Source organism: Peromyscus maniculatus, chromosome 7 (genome assembly GCF_049852395.1).
Source record: "Peromyscus maniculatus bairdii isolate BWxNUB_F1_BW_parent chromosome 7, HU_Pman_BW_mat_3.1, whole genome shotgun sequence".
NCBI classification, from domain to species: Eukaryota; Metazoa; Chordata; class Mammalia; order Rodentia; family Cricetidae; genus Peromyscus; species Peromyscus maniculatus.
In genome coordinates this window covers 99,753,227-99,770,391 of record NC_134858.1, presented here as the reverse complement: position 1 = coordinate 99,770,391, position 17,165 = coordinate 99,753,227, and the positions used below count along the sequence as shown (strand labels likewise).

Sequence of the window (17,165 nt, the reverse complement as noted above, 5' to 3'; positions counted from 1 at the left end):
GAGGTCACAGTTCAGAAGGTGTTAAGATCTAGACTTTTCTGGATACCCAGCCCCATGTTAGAGTAGTCTTTTTTGGGGGTGGTGCTTTCTGGAGCTAAGTAGCCTGGAATATACATAATTGGGCAGAAACAATCTCCAAAATGTTTCTCCCCAAGAGTAGATCCATGCTTGAGGACAGAATCCCTAGATTATATCTGAAAATATGGATCTAACTTGTCATCTGCAATGCTTTCCATCCCATTTCCTTTACTTTTAACTGTATGGATTCGGATTCACAACTCCCAGATGTGGGGTTTTGCACCTGAGTTCCCTAACATCACTCCATAGCTTCATGTCTTGTACATTGCCCAGCATAATCCTGGAAGTAGAGTCTGTGCCCATATAGAGAATGGTAGTATGAGATAAACATTAATTAGATGAGTGGATAAGGGTCTCTGATAACCCAATAATGACAATGATGGCAATTATAGCCACTGACATACTCTATTCTTCCATGTACCAGCCACCATACCACAGTTTCATTTTTTTAGATGAGGAAATCAAGGCTTACAAGTTCGTTTTCTCATAGCTGTCCAAGTTGATTGGTATAAATATTCAAGGGGTTCATGGTTAGCTTAAGAAGACTGTGAGCCCACTCACTGTGTGAACAGTCATGCATTGAGCACATGTTCACTTTTTTTTTTTCAGAAAAACCTGGTTTCTTTATCAGATTCTCTCAGGAGGCATACACAGAGTAGAAGGGACCTTTTCTGGCCTAATGCAGGGAGTACCATACCAGGCTGAATGTGGAATCTCTAGGACAGCATCATCTCATTGCTGGCATCCTTAGAAACCCCCATAGGGAGATATCTCAGGATGCAGACCTGGCTACAGTAGTGCAGATTAGCAAGATCTGGCTTCTCTGTTCCTTGTGTGGTCCTGGGACTCATTTGAAGTTCTGAGACCAGGAGGTTAGCTTTATTAAGATTCCTGATAACGGGACTGGCTTTCAGAGCTTACCCGTCCTCAACACATTTTCCCTTTGATTTACTTAAGTGTACTCTTATTTCCAGCCGCGTGGCTACAAATAAACTCACCTGCTTTCTGCCACCTACCTTGTCTTCCCATTCTTAAATAAAGTCATCTGGCCAAAATCACATTAAGAAGTAGGGAGATCCTATCTCGAGATTACAACACTTGGGCTGAAGGCTCGAGAGAGATCCAGTTTAACTCCTTGAGGTCCCCCTGACACCCATGTTTCATGTGCCTGAGCCAACCCCTTTGGTGCATACTTCAAGACATTGGAGACCTATCTTCATAACTCAGGACACACCGTACTCCCTCCTCATCCAAGCAGAAAAATCACAGCTCAACACTTTCCCCATTCTTTCAAAGGACTGAATTTCCCTAGCCTTTTAAACAGAATATGTTCATCGGTAGTAACCGTGGCAACAGATCAGACAGGCTTCAGAAGGCCTGTCTGTATGTAATTAAGAAAAACGAGGGAGTAGCCATGAGAGCGGGGAGCTCAGACAAGGAGACTGTGTTGCTGAGCCTGGCCGGGCAGTTGATGGGGACTTTCGCTGATGGAGGTAGCAGATTTTTTTCTATCTTTTGACCTCCCTTTCTGTTCCCCTTTACAATATTTAGGTCTCCTTCCTGGGATGTTGCTGAAAGCTTACATTCTGAAAGCATAGTCCCAGCGAAGCATAGGGCCCCCAATCTAGGAGAAACACCTAAATGGTTAGAAAGTGATCATAGCAGCTTCCTCTAGTGAGATTTATGCACAGGTCTAGACCTGCACCTGCTAATCTCTTCATCCAGGCATGAGAGCCTGGGCAGCCGGTCTTCAGGAACCTACCTGTCTCATTTAAGATGCCAGAGCCCAGACACCAGGGGTCATCCTCATTTTACTGCCAAGCCCTGAAGCACTAGCTTGCCTGGCCCAGAGCAGGCCTCATGGGAATAAGGGACAGGGTTCGACATTGTCCCGGGATCTGAGCCCCAGGGCTGTTTCATCTCACAGCACTTATTCTTATCTGAAACCATCCCATTTGTCCCCAGGTTTATTTCTATTCTGTCAGATTTCCATCTCCAGAGATAAATACCAGTTCCATCAGAGAAAAAGTCTGCCTGCTTTGTTTCTTACTCCTTTCTGCCTCCTAAGAGGCTGGAAAAGTCCAGAGACTTTTTGTTATAGTAGTGAAAGAATGGATGAGTAGATGAATAATGAATGGATTCCCAGTCACTCTTATGGCCCAAACTTGAGCCATCTCCATAAGAATGCACTGGTACCCAATCTGCAATAAACACCAGTGAGGAAGCTGGGGGAGGATTTATATAAGGCATACTGCCTTCTCCTGGGTCTCTGTGCTCCATCTTCAGGAAAGGCCCTGGGTGTCTGCTAAAGGTTACTTAGGAGAAAACGATGAGGTTTATTTGCCCCTGGACTCAACAACCATGCCCTCCTCAAGGCAGGGATGGCCACTATGAAAAGCACACGTGGATCAGAATGGAGTGGCCATATTTCACATGAAAATTGTTCCTAAATAAATGTGGGGAAAAGTCCGTTCTTGAGGACATCCTTTCTGGGTGGCAAGGAACAATGGGAAGTAGCATCCACCAAAGTGGGTCTACCAAGCTGCCCTTGATTGCAGATGGAAGAGGATCATTTCCTTCCCTACTTTATCTCATCAAAACCTCTGCTACTTAGGGCTGCTTCAGGAGGTCTTGACTGCTGCTGAGGTTAAGGTCTACCTGAGGTCCTTTCACCTGCCCACAGAAAGCCATCCCATCTCACTAGAGGGGGGTGGACATATGAGACCATCAGTCATGCACATAGAAAACAAAAAGGACACCAGCTGAGAAGAGAGTACATAACTACTGGATACTGGCAAAGGATAGGCAAAGTGCTATGTGGTCTTGGCTATTTCAGACACACCAAGTACCTCCTCATCAGGAGGCCACAGCGTGCACTATGCAATGGTACAATCTGGTTAGGTGTCTAAAAATGAATCTATGGGAGACCAGGAAGGGGCTGCATGACTGACAGATGTTGGGGACAGTTCCTCAAGGAATAGACCCTGAGTCTCTAAGGACGAGCTGGAGTTCCTGAAGTAGGTAGAAGGGGCAAGAACTCCAGGGAGAACAAAGAACATCATCGTGCACAGTCTTGGGAGGGCAAAGAGAGTCTAGGACACTCAGGAAATTGTAGGAACATTCCAAAAGGCCGCCCTGTGAGAGGCAAGGGTAAACAGTCTGAGGAGATGGAATCCTCAGAAGAAGAGCCTAGGAAAGTGACTGATGTCACATGGAAAGCAGAGTGACCATTCTGGGTAACGGGAAGGCACAGTGCTTTGAGCAGAGGAACATGATGTCCCTGTGTACATTTTAGAGTTTACTCTCTGGTAAAAGAGAATGGATGAGGGAGGTGCAGAAGAAATGCAGGAGAACTGAGAGGCCCTTCAGTGAGGCAGCTGAATTGATGAGGCCTGGGGCCATTCCGAAGCTGTGGGGAGATAGAGAACAGCAAATAAGGAAGTGGCCCTCTTAGGTCATAAAGAGGACCCATGAGTTGGAGGTCGCAGATGTGATTCTTAGGGCCTGGCTAGTGACGAAATGGTGGCAAGGAACATAGGGACTGAGCTGTGTTGTCATCTGAGTTGGAGTCCCTGAATTTGTCGAGCAAAGGAGAAAGGGAACACAGTCATAGGAGGAGGAACGAAGCAGGGGAGCAGGTGGCCGAGCACAGAGGTAGGAGGGGCAGTTACTTTGGAAAAGCTTAGCTAGAGCAATGTGGAATGATGCCAGGTGTAGTATTTGGTGTGAAAACGTCTGCAGGTTGACACTTGGAACCTGGAGTCAGAGGACAGGATGAAGTTGGAACAGAAGAGAGCTCTAGAGGAGAGAGGGTCTGAGAAGTGCGAGCACTAGACTGTTACTCTCTTCTTGGTCAAGCTTCAGCCTTTTTACCTGAGGCTGCTTTCTGAAAGATAGCCTTGGAAGCACGTGGGATGCTCCAACGTAACATTTTTTTAAGAGATTTACTCCACACCTAGCACAGAGCACCCACTCAGAGGATGTATGTATTGAGAGTGCAAGAGAGGCTTGTGGCTGAGGCAAGTCTGTCTGCTATGAAAATGGGGCAAGCAGTAGTGGCATCGATCAGTGGGAGCTTGTGGGCTGAGTCTCCCTGGCTTGAAGCAAACAAAGATGTTCAAGATGTGCAGGGACCAAAATGGGCTTTAACAGACTGTATAGTGCAGCAAGGCAACCTGGCTCAGGAAGAGCACATCTGAGACAGCCTGCTGCTTTCCCTGTACCAGCTCTGTACCGACTTGAAGAGAATGGATGTGTATCCCTGGAGAGATGGGTGGAGAATTCTTGAACACCATTTGCAAGGCTTCAGTAAAAAAGCTTCATGAATTCAGCCCTGTCACAAGTGTGCATGAATGCCATGCTTTAGCTCAGGCCTAATGGGCTTTATATAGTACAGTACTGATTTTCTTTCATGTTTTAATAGAATCTGGTTTAATATTTGCTTTCTGCTCTAGCTGCTGGCTGTTGACTGATTCAACACAGAATCCTTCCCTAGTGCCCTCCGACCTTGTTGTTATTCCCTCATTTTGTGTGTTGGCAATTGATTCCTGTCTCCAGCATGAACCACTTTACACATGTCTTCGTTCAGCTGGTGATGGTCACGTGTGTGGATTCTGAATGCATTACTACCGGGAACGGCTGCTCAAGCTGACCTGCTGTTCAGAAGGGGGGCTTCCGGGCGGGATTCATTTCCATCCGTTAAACATTGACAATATACAAGGCTCAGGCTTGGAAACTTGAGGCTATGATCAATCCTGTTTGGTAGGAAGGAGGTTCTCCAACATAATCTGAAAATGTCAACATTGTGGCCATCAATTCAGCAAAGTTTTGCTTTTATACAGGGCACAAGTTTTCCAGAGTTATGTAGTAAGGCATTTCCATTTTTTGAATCATGAATAGCCATGAGCGTCCCAGTGAGGCTGTTTGGTTTTTGAAGAAGCAGGTACTAAGAACAGGTCTCTGCTTAGGAACATGAACTTTGGAAAAAGGCAGGTCTGGGCATCCATTCTGACTTGGGTTCCTGTAGACCATGTGACCAATAGCTAGGTTTCTTTGTAAGCTTTAGTCTCCCTAAACGTTTGAGATGATTGCTGCATCTTCCGGGTAGGATTCCTTGGTGGGAGGGGCAGGTAAGTAAGTCATGCATATGAAGCAGCTAGCTGGCTGCTCCAAAACATGTGCTTATGCTTCCTTGTGTCGTTGGGTCAAAGATGGTGCCTGTATGAATCTCTCCCACCCTGTGCTATCTCTGGTCTACAGCTATCAACCTGGCACAGTGTGACTACTCATCCCTCCAGCTGCTCTGCCAGCCCATCCCATAGAGACACAGTCCTGAATCATGCACACGAGTACTAAGTTGTATAGAATTTTGTGTGGGATTCCAGGATCTGTTGGGGTTTGGGAGAGGGTCTGCTCATATATCATTGAGCTGTTTTACAAAGAAGAAAAGGTAAGAAATTCAGTAACTGTCTTAGATACATGCATATTAACCATAAATGTTCATGGAGAATGGAGCTTGGTCCCCCAAACAAAAATACTTGAACTCACATCTTTAAACTTTTCTCTCCTTTGGCACACCTGATCAAAAGGAAACAAATCAGAGTAGGAATAATGCAAAAGGGAGTTGGGGACAGGTTGTCATCTTTGTCTACCTTCTTTTACCTTTATGATGGATTTGAATATGAATCTTTGGGTTGGGAAATACAATGTATGATGAGATTGAAGTTGAGCAGGCACCGAAGGCAGCCTAGAGAGTTGCTGCTGAGCAAGAAGCTGTCTTCTCAGCCTCACTAGACCTTTCTTTGTCTTCCTGCAGGTGTCCCATCGGGTCCCCGAAATGTCATCTCCATAGTCAATGAGACATCTATCATTCTGGAGTGGCACCCTCCAAGAGAGACCGGTGGGCGGGATGATGTGACCTACAACATCATCTGCAAGAAGTGCCGAGCAGACCGCCGGAGCTGTTCCCGCTGTGATGACAATGTGGAGTTTGTACCCAGGCAGCTGGGCCTGACTGAGTGTCGTGTCTCTATCAGTAGCCTATGGGCTCACACCCCCTACACCTTTGATATCCAGGCCATCAATGGAGTCTCTAGCAAGAGTCCCTTCCCCCCACAGCATGTCTCCGTCAACATCACCACAAACCAGGCTGGTGAGTCTGGAGGTTTTTGTGTGTCTCTCTGTCTGTGTGGCTGTCTTTTCATCCATCTCTATGTAGGGTCATAGCCAAAGCCACACCTATCCCGCCAACCTGCCCTCAGGCAGGTGACAGATGTTTATGACTGTGGAGGAAACTGACATCATCTTTCAACCTCAAGAGTGAGTTGGAAAGTAGGAAATTTTCTTTTGCCCACCATCAAAGCAAATACGTGTGTCTAACCTGGAGCAGGGCCTGGTACTCTGCATCTAGCCAGGCCTTAATAAATGCCAGTGGGCAAATGGATAGAAGGATGATGGTTAGATTGATGGTTGTATGGATATGTGGATGGAAAGAGAATAGATGGAAAGAGAATGGATGGATGAGTCAGTTGCATGTACAAATAGAAGATAGGTGGGTAGGTAAATAAGGAATGAGTGGTGAGAACATTATAAATCTTTGAGAGAGAACTAGAACACCAATGGTGCTTTCATAGAAAACCAATGAAACAAACATCATTTTCAATGAAACTCTTGTTTTTCCAGAGTACATCCTTCCTGGATGCATGCTACAATGCTATAGAGTCCTAGGGTAGACAATAATGGGAGATGCCTAGGACCCTGAGTAGCTCTGCAGCATACATCTTTCTGTCTCTGTGTTTATTGCTTACTCTTCCCATCTTTCCCCATTATTGCTTTTTACACTTCTTAGAGCAATCCATTTCCTTTTATATCTGTTTAGCCAGTCCATTCATGCACTAACTCATTTATTTACTCATTCATTATTAAGAGACAGTTATTTAGCACCCACTCTATACCATGCTGTGGACTGGATGCTATGAGAAATACAGTGATACTTAGACACAGTTGTCTATTGCATGAAACTCATTAATGGAAGCATTTGCAAGACCCTGACCTAAGGCACAGAGTTGTAAGGTGCTGTGTTCTAAGCACAGTGTGCTATACACTGGCAGTAAACAATAAGTAATTAAAAAAAGAAATGCTTGTCTCCTGTGTGAGCGAGCAAGACTCAGTCAGGGCAAGTGAATATCACATCTACCGGTGACAGGGGTCATCAACACTGGACTATGATCTTATTTGTAATTATAGATTTTTAATAAAAATGTTCTATAAGGATAACTCGTTAACAGAATAGCAGAAACTAAGTATCTTTCTTTGCTTTCTTTTTTGTTCTGTATCTTCCTTCTTGACCTTCCTCTTTTTACTCCATCCTTTCCTACCCATAAACATCCCATCCTCAAACTTGTTCCACCCCTTTTAATATCAGTCATTTTTGATGGCAGATGATTCTTGGGTTAACACTCTCAGAACTGAGAAGAAGAAAAAAGTGTTATGGGAAAGCATGGCTGTCCAGATGGCTGTGCTGTTGCTGTGTGTGTGTGTGTGTGTGTGTGTGTGTGTGTGTGTGTGTGGTGTGTTTATATGTATGTGCTTGGTCACGTGTTTGTATGCATACGTGTATGGTGAGAAAACAAGAGTGAAAGTGTAGAAACCTCCAGCTGGTGACCACAGACCAGTGCCATGGAGACAAAGGTTGTGACAGTCTGTCTTACCCAAGAAAATGGAATGGCATTTTCTGCATTATGTTGAACATGTAACATGGGCAGTCTTTGTTAGCAAGCATTTCCCTTGGAGAGTTAAGGCAGGAAACTGGCTGAAATATTTTAGTGTCCCAGCTTCTGGGAATAACAATCCTGCCAGGCTGTCATGTTACTCTGAGCTTGGCTGTCTTTTCTCTCTCTCTAAGCATGTGCGAATAAACCTGCCACTTAGATCAGTTTGCTTTTATTTCTTTTGCTCCCTTCCCTTACCCTGCTATTCCCGAACCTGCCCATCTGCTTGTCTTGCCATCTGCACCTTCCTGGGCTTCAGTGGAGCAGAGGTACGAGGGCTCCTAAAAGGAGCCCTGCAGTACCAACATTCAAAATATTTATTTTTTATCCCCACTCATTTGCGATGGTGCAAACACATTTCTCACGCACTTTATTCACCAGCAGATCCTTTATTCTTAACCTTCCCCTGTTTTATGCCTCATTATAACCTTCCAATATAGAATTCTTCTTTGATAATTCTAAAACGTTGAAATCTCAAAGTTTATAATGGGCAAGAGAATGATGCAATAGCTCTGTGATAGTATGTGGTTTATATAAAGCAAATATCAAGTTGGCTAGTGGCTCCTAGTTGGTGTGCTGTGTAACATAGAGGAATAGTGTCTATTTGGTGACTATGTACATGAGTGCAAGTCATCTTCAGCCAATAGTATTGTCTTTTTTTAAGGTAGGAATGGCCAAAATGAATACTTGACCCCATGCCTTTGTAAGAACAATTTAGAAATGTTGAACAAAAGCTATGCATGTTACCATAGTTAGGAGACTAAATAGTAGGCATTCTGAAAACTCAATGTAGGGAATGAAGTGGGTGGACCTGTGTTTAACCAAGGTCATGATGTGTCTAGCCTTCTCAGGACACTATTGAGCTCATCCAGTGTTGGAGATGGACAGGTTAGCCTTTTCCCACCACCCCTCTTTCCCCTGCTTTACAGTATGATCCATGTAAGTGTCTGTGGCCACCACTGTCCTAAAAGTAGACAGTAGGTTGAAAATCTCACCAAGAGAAGTCCAGAAATCAATCATTAAGTCAACCTGTAAGTATTAGATAAGCCAGGAACTACTGTGGACCTTTTGGCCACTATTGGGTAGGTCCCCATGGAGAAACAGGTAAAGGTTACTATGGATAACTCATGTGTATATGTCTTTTACATTCACAAAGAATTATGAAATGTGCAGCCTCATTCAATCCTCACAATTACCCAATAATTACCCATCTTTCTGATAAGGAAACAGACTTGCAGGGATTAGGAGAATCTAAGATGGAAGGTTGTGTTGAGAGTTATCATGACCTCACATCTTGGTTTCAGCCTTCCAACATCCTATCCTAAAATTAGATGGCTCTTCTGGTTTCCCCATTTAATAGTTTATAGTGGTAGACTTTTCTGGTCCCCAAGGGATGGAATTTTGTAATCTCCTTATGGGCCACTGGACATGGGGCCCATAGTTCTTCACTCAGACTTGATGATGACTTGGGGATTCATAGTCTTGGTTTTCCATCACAATCCAAATCATGATATTTCAGTACCTTGGTTGCCTTGACTAATAACAGGAGAGGACTGTCACCCAGGATAAGGTCAGGGGCAAAAAAACGTTCTTCTACTTCTGAGCACCTCCCGTGTGTCTATCCCTAGCAAGCTCTTTGCAGAGATGTGTCTCAGATGAAGAAACCAGGTTTGGAGTGTTTTTAAAGTTTAACATCTAACCATGAGAAAATAGTGTTCCCAAATTTCAGGCTCAGGTTTGTGACCATTTTATCCTCAAACCTATCAAAAATCACATTATGGGGGGACATATAACCTATAAACTCTCTCTAAGCTATTGCCATGTAGCTGGACCACTTTAGCTGTCAAAAAAATGTCCATCATCTTTGGTCAGGGTTGGTCATGAATTATGCAAGCCCAGATTTACGTGAGGGCTGGAGGGATGTATCCTCGCACTGAATATAGCTGCAGTTGAGTTTAAAACAGGCTGGATCAGGTAAAACTCTCCCTGTTCCAGTGGCCAAACAGTCTGCAGTGAAGCTGTTACCACCATGAACTCCCACAGTCATTCTCTGGCACCTGGCCTCAGATTATTCCAATAGCTGGGTCATCTGACCAACAGAGAGAATTAAATGAACGACAGACTTGCAGTCTCTATCTGCTGACTAGCCCCAGAGCATCAGAATCAGGGAAAGGAGCCCCTGAGACCTTGGGAGTGGGGAGATGAATCACACCAAGGCCTGATTTGAGATTATCCAAGCCAAAGTGAACAAACTCGAAGGCCGGAAGGCCAGATAGTAGTGGAGAGAAATCAGTTGGACTAGGTGAAAGGAGGTGGGGACTGGTGGGAACTGGAGAGAACTATAGGACATCTATACAGCTACCACCCTGTTCCAGCAAGCATGGCCATGCCCAGCACTGCCTGATTTTATAAGCCAGAAATATGGATTTAAAATGTTGACAACTGATTAGAAAATTTTAAGTACTTGAGAGCCAAACAAATCTGATTCTGGATTTGGCCTGCAGGCTATGGCTGGTAGCCTCTCATTCCAAGGACAAATCTGATTTACCCAAGCCTTAACATGAGCTGCTGTGCTGTGGAGCTTCGTTTTGCCTGGGGCAGACGTCTTCCTCACCTCCTGGGCTCACACAGGGAGTCCTCAGTTGGATCCCCTCTCTGCTCCTCACATGATTCTCAAAAATTCATTTAACTGTCAGCATCTCTCGTTTCTCACCTGTGAAATGAAAACCATGATAACCTGCTTCCTGGTACTATAGCGACAAGCAAATGAGACAGAGATGGAAAAATCACTCTACATCCTGCTATGGACTGGGAGATTAGCATCATTTCTGGGAATATGTCCTGAGCAAATTGCTGGACTTCCCTTCCTCAGATGTTTCCTTCTAAGGCTTCTGAGTCTCTTTGTTTGGCACTGATGCTATCTCTATCCATCTGCCCATGTTGTGTTGATTGGAATAGGCACCAGAAAGGAGGGGACCAAGTCTGCATCAATGTGATCATGAGGGTGGGACTCAGTGACTCCCAGTACCTGACCCAGGGAGGTCCTGCCTCTCGGGCATCCTCTGTCTTTCTAAAAAAAAGTGTGTGTGTGTGTGTGTGTGTGTGTGTGTGTGTGTGTGTGTGTGTGTGTGTGTGTGTTTGGAGAAACACCACTGCCTCCCTTACTCAGATGATTCTGTCAGCAGGATTTATAGATGACATTTCTGTTGCATACAGTTCATGTATGGCCTGCTGGACCCCGGCATGTGCAATTCCACTTATCATGTCCACAACACAGACACAATCTATTACTTAGTGTTGTCTAAAATAACTATGCTGCTTCTGTTAATAGTCATAAGCTCCTACAGTTTGTCCATTTTAAAGGCATTTTTGAAGTTCTTAGGCAATTAAAGTCACTCAGAAGCACTGCTTTTCCTACAAAAGAATTACCTAGAACGTCAATACCTCTGAATCCATCACCTCATTTGCATTATTCCTTGGTTAAATATAGTATTTGCATGCATAAAGAATAATCTTTGAATATGAAAAGGAATTTACGATATTGCAATATATCGAGCTCTTTGGAGGAAAGATATTATGTAAATCTCAAAATTAAATATTAAAACAATATTACACGCTGCCTGTAAAAATGTAGAGTGTTAAGATCCCATATGCTGGAACCAGTTCATTTTTAAAGGCTGGTCTCATTGGAAAGGAGTGGGTGAGAATTGCTCTAGAGCGGAGAAAAGATTGAGTCAGGGCTTTAAAAAGACTGGAATGACTTTAAAGAAAACCTTGAAAGAAGTAAATAAAGAAAAGTTAAAAAAAAACTTAAGGAAATGAAATTTTCACTGTTCTTAATTCAATTTCATAGTTCATTCCATTGCTGTGTTTCTCATTGCTAACTGTAGGCAGGTTCAGATTGTTTCTTAAGTCCTGCCATTGAGAAGAAATTTGCAGGTGGCCTTAGAAAGGCCTTGACTTTAGAAAGGCTGTATGTAGTGACAACAGCTGGTGTGTTGTCAGTGAGACTGAGGTCAGCATGTGGCACTGCTGATGCCCAGAGTTGTGGCTGTCAGCCTCCTACAGCTTTGGAGTTTTCCTCTGCATGGAGAACTCTGGGGAAAACTAGGCTTTCTCATCTACCAGTGGCTTCCTTGGGAAAGAGCTACCGAGTACCAGGCACAGCGAGCCTTTAAATTTGTGCTAGAAAGCTTTATTCCACACCGATAGCAATACATACATGTGTTTTGCTGGAGTGTGGCAATTAGAACGTGTCTTGGAAGTCTACAAGTGACATCTTAAGACTTCTTCCAGATCAGCCAGATGACCAGGTATCTTCCTTCACTGTGGCTCCTAAAAGGACTTAGAGAATTGATACTTAGGATGATGCTGTGAGCTACGATCCAATCAGAGGAACAGAAAGAGATTCAGCTACCCTTACAGGGAGACTGATTGGTGTATATGAACACTTGAACTTTGGAGATACAATCACTTAATGCAGTCTTTGTGGCAGCTTAGCAGGTGCTGGCTCAAATCTTACACATTCTCATCCTTTCAATTTCTTAACAAATATGCACTGACATCCCCTGTCAATCATACATTGTCCAGACACTATGGACATAGCTGGAAAGAAAACAGGCAAAGATCCATATCTTCATGGAGCTTGTATTAGTTCACAGCACCCACTGAGACCAGGCCAAGAGGCCCAGAACAACCATAAGTAAATGGATTGATGACTTTGTTGTAACTTGAAAGTCTGAACCCCACTCCCTGCTTGAGACTTAGGATATAAACACAGGCAAATTCCAGAGAGCACCCCAGTTTCTGGTGCCGGTTACTGTTCAGTGTCTGTGTCGGATGGTATATTGTTAGCTAACTGGACTAGTTTGATATTCATGTGGGTAGGCCACACAAAGATAGGGTTTCAGACTTCTTAATTTCTGGTACTGAGCTGTACTTAAGTGATGCTGAGAGCTGAGAAATGGCTCTCCCCTGTATCTCTGCTAAAGTGACTAGAGTGTCACCAGGAACCCAGGGACTTGTTTGCTCATCTTACTCCATCTTGGATGGAGTACTGTGAGTATGTGGCTCGTGAGATGACACTGGGGCTGCTGACAATGAGGTGGTAGGGGGTTCCTAATCGGTACAAAGTCTGCATGAGATTGTTGTAATCCTCAACTGCAGAGGGAACAAGTTAGATTGTGAAATAGCTACCACTGCAACTGTGGTCTTGGCAAAGAGAGCAGAAGGGTGGAGAGGGGTTAGCTGTCCACTTAACTTTTGTCTTAATTTTTCTGTTGCTGTGAAGGGATACCATGACCAAGGCAAAGAGTTTCTTGGGGGCTTAGAGTTCCAGAAAGTTGGAGTTCATGGCCATCATGGAAGGGAACATGGCAGCAGGCAGGAAGGAATGGCGCTGGAGCAGTGACCGAGAACTTGCATTCTGACCTACAAGCATGAGGCAGAGAGAACTAACTGGGAATGGTGTAGACTTGAAACCTCAAAGCCCATCCTCAGTGACACACCTCTTCTAACAAGGCCACACCTCCTAATCCTTCTCAACAATTTCACCAACCAGCGATCCAAATATTCAAATATATGAGGGGCATTCTCATTCAGATCACCACAGCATTCCAGTGGCAAGGCCCCTCCATGAGCCAACTTCCAGAAGAGCACACCCTGAAGCCGTCATGTTGACTCTGAAGCTTGTGGTCTAGCTAGATGCTTAAAACACAAAACGTATTCTACAAATGTTAATGAATAATAATGAAAGTCTCACTCTTCTGAAACCAGTTTCCAGCATCAACAAATGATTTAGCTTCAGCTCTCTCAGTGGTTTCTCTCTCCATCAGGCATTTTACTCTGGAACTAGATTGGGATTAAGCCGGTAACTTCTCCAAGTGCTGATGAGGTGTGGGACGCCCTGTGTATTGTATCTCCTTGAAGTGGCCCTGTGGGAGCCCCTTTCCTATGGCCTGACCTGCTCTCCTTGCTCCTGACTGGGAGGGAACCCCTGGCAGGCAGGCAGGCACAGTGCTGGCTGGCTGGGAAGGCATTCCAGTTCTGTTGTCTGTCCACCTGCATTCCAGCTCCCTGCCTGTCATTTTCACAGCACCATCCATGTTAAACAGGCAGGAGCATGAGGGGCTTTTGAATGCAGCAATTAACAAAACAGTAATCAAGCTAAGTGTTTAATTTCAGAAAATTAACATCTTCTCAGAGCGGATGTGAAAGATGGGGGAAAAGGCACAGCAAATGTTCTGGGTAAATAAAGGCAATGCTGGACCACAAATATTTTGTAGGGAAAAGGGGACTCTGCCAGCACCCCAGGCCGTGGAATCAGTCAGTGTCTGCTTAACTGTAGGATGGTAGCTATAGCATCGAACCCTAAGATTTTAAAGCATACATTTCCTACTTTCCCTTTTTGTTCTTCTTTCTTTTCTTCCAGGACATAAGGACAGAGCAAGGGCCCAGTCATGCTCCCTGTGATGTCTCTGCCCCATAGAAAAATCCTAGTGTGGCTTTGTCCTTCCTTAAACATTGTTAGCCATGTGGATGACATAGTGAGTCCTTGGATGGGCAATAAGGTGTGTGTGTGTGTGTGTGTGTGTGAGAGAGAGAGAGAGAGAGAGAGAGAGAGAGAGAGAGAGAGAGAGAGAGAGAGAGAATGCACATACTCTCTCACACACACACACACATTATGGTCATGTTTCTCCTGGTGCGTCCTGCAGGAAAAGAACCCAGGCAACTTCTGTACCTCAGCCCTGTGTCTTCTGCTACAGTCTCCTGGCTGGCCTTAGATCATATCCACAGACACTGTTTCCTAAGCCAATGTCCTTTGCAGGGTGGGGTTTGTGTACAGGAAGGAACACTTGTAAAGAAGCAGACCAGCCGGAAGCTAGGTGGGGACAGGGGACAGTAGAGTTCTCTTGGTGTCTGTTTCCTCATCCAGTAGGTGGGGATGAGTGCGGAGACTAAAGATGGAGACAGCAAGGAAAGCATCTCAGTGTGAAGAATGCTGTGAGGTCTGAGGCAGGCTTGAGGCTTTGTGATGAGGTGCCACAGTTAATAGGGAGAGGGGAGCTCTCAGGGGTTGTAGTGAGCCCAGCACTGCCTGAAGAAGCCCCAGAAACTGTGTACTCACAGGGCTACAGGTCCTCGAGAGGAGAGTGTAATCTGACTTAATGAGCAGTTTTCCTTGAGGGGTCTTGCAGGCAGCTGACAATGAGAACACAGAGAGAAAAGCAGGAGAATGAGGCAGTGGCTAGAATCCACCCAGGAGATATCCCAGGGGCTTCCGAAAGCCTTTCGGGACAGCATCCAGAGAAGATAGGTTCAGTCCTCCATGTAGCAAATCGTGGAGGATTTGAGTGCCTGTTCAAAGTGTTGTTTATGCAGCCGGATATTCAGGCTTCAATTTTCTCTGTGAAGTGGGAAATACGTTTGCTCGCTAAGAGCAAAAAGGATAGTGTTGGGGCTGAAGAATGGAGGGAGGGAGTGAAATAAATCCGTGAGCAATTACAGAGGATGGGAGATGGAATTACTAGAGAACTCTGCGTTTCTGGAACATGTTGAGAGCTTATTTGAAGCTAATAACACATGTTTACAAAGACACCCCTCCCCTCTCCGTGCCTTGTCCTTTTGTGTAGCCTTTCCCACAGTGTGCCTACTGGAGATGAGACCCCGCAGGGCGACCATGGCTCCATCTCTGGTTGAATTTTGACAGTTGTATTGTGGAAGGAGAAAGGCACTCTTGTCTGAGGGCATGAGTACCTCGAATTACAAGACTGGACAGACAGAACCAAACTGGGATAATGAGCAAGATAAACCAGAACAGGGCTGGCTTCGTGGACGGAAATGGGACCAACAAGGCCAGATGAAGCCAGGAAGAGTTACAGTGCATCATCAGAGATGGTGTTGAGGAAGTACAATATTTAGTGTATAGTTTGGAAAATGGAGTAACTTTGGGTGAGGTAAAGTCTAAGTGCATACTGTGGACTAAGCAGACATGGGAGAGGTGAGGAGTGGAGGGGATGGAAAGTGAGTTACTCAAGAGGACATTGGAGTCGTTCTCTGGAGAGCAAGGCTCGTGGCAGAGGGGGAGAAACAGCCATGAATGGAGAAGCGAAGGCGGGAAGGGAAGAAGAGCATGGTTGTCTCACAGCCTGGACAGTGGTGGTCCAGACGTGGTGCTTCTGCGGAGGATACAGGAGATGCTGTAATGTGAGAGAGGTGGTAAGAGGCAGGAAGGGCACACCCCACTTCCTGCCTCTGAGGGGTGGCAAGCCGGAGAGAGCTGTAGGGCATGGGTGCCTCTGAGGAGAGCTTTTCCTTAACATGGGTAGAGGAAGAATGCTGTCAGAGGAGGTAGTGGGGACTGGAGACTTGCCTGGTTTCTGAGCAGCCATTTTGGAAGATCCGATGAGAATGTGCTCCTTGCAGGAATGGTAAAGCCAGGGTTGAGAGAAGAGAGATTGGGACTTGGTGGGGATGGTGAAGCGTAAGGAGGAACTCACAGTGTGGCTGCAGGAAGGCACCTGGCTGCCAGTGAGCTGCTCTGCTGAGGAAAGGTCCCGGGCCTTCAGACAAAAAGACTTGGAACTCCAGGCCTAGGGGAGGACAGTGTAGTGATGCCTGCCTCAGGATGGTGGCAGAAGTGTCCCGGCCACTTGGGGGTGGGGAGGCTCTGCTGAATGTGTCTGGGTAAGAGTTAGGGAGGGAGTAAGCAGGACATACAGCCCATTGCAATATATCTTTTGTGGCCTCCAGAGCCTGCCAGCCCCACCTGGGTGGTGGAACTTTCTGGCGAAACTTTCTGTGATCAGATACCAGACCAAAGGTGCCAGCACTCATCTTACACCAGGAAAGGCACATAGGTCCACAGGAGGCGGCTGAAAAGAGCACTTCAGCTAACCTATAGGTCCTGAGGACCCTGTCCTCACATGCTTTAGCAGTGATCCCGGATGCCTGCCAAGGACAGCCTCTCCTGAGGAGTAACTAACTCCCCATTCCCACCCCGACACGTACAACTCCACAGGGTCCCACAGCTCAGATTTGCTGCCATTTCTACAGTAAATTCTCATTTTTCTGAGGTACCTTTCTGGTTCCCTTGATAGGGAGGAGGAGCTATGGGGACATGCCAAGCTGGGGCACCAGAAGCAGCATTGCGGGGCAGGGCTATTGACCTCCGCCTTCTGGAGCAATGTTCTCCACACTTGGACGGAAGAGGTTGCAGGGAGCCCCTGATCTCTCTGAGAACATGAGTTCCTGAAGACAGTGAGTGATAGGAGCTAACTGCCTCCCACCCTGGTTCAAGGCATCCTCGGGGGACAGTGC

At 45.6% G+C, this 17,165-nt stretch overlaps 1 protein-coding gene across 1 annotated transcript in view; it reads left to right on the top strand.

Annotated features, from left to right (window-relative positions):
* Ephb1 (EPH receptor B1) overlaps positions 1 to 17,165 on the top strand; it is a 455,961-nt gene that overhangs the window by 321,085 nt on the left and 117,711 nt on the right. The window contains exon 5 of the mRNA XM_042281503.2: positions 5,894 to 6,229. Within this exon, the coding sequence (XP_042137437.1) occupies positions 5,894 to 6,229 (336 nt within the window). The remainder of the gene's footprint in view (positions 1 to 5,893; positions 6,230 to 17,165) is intronic.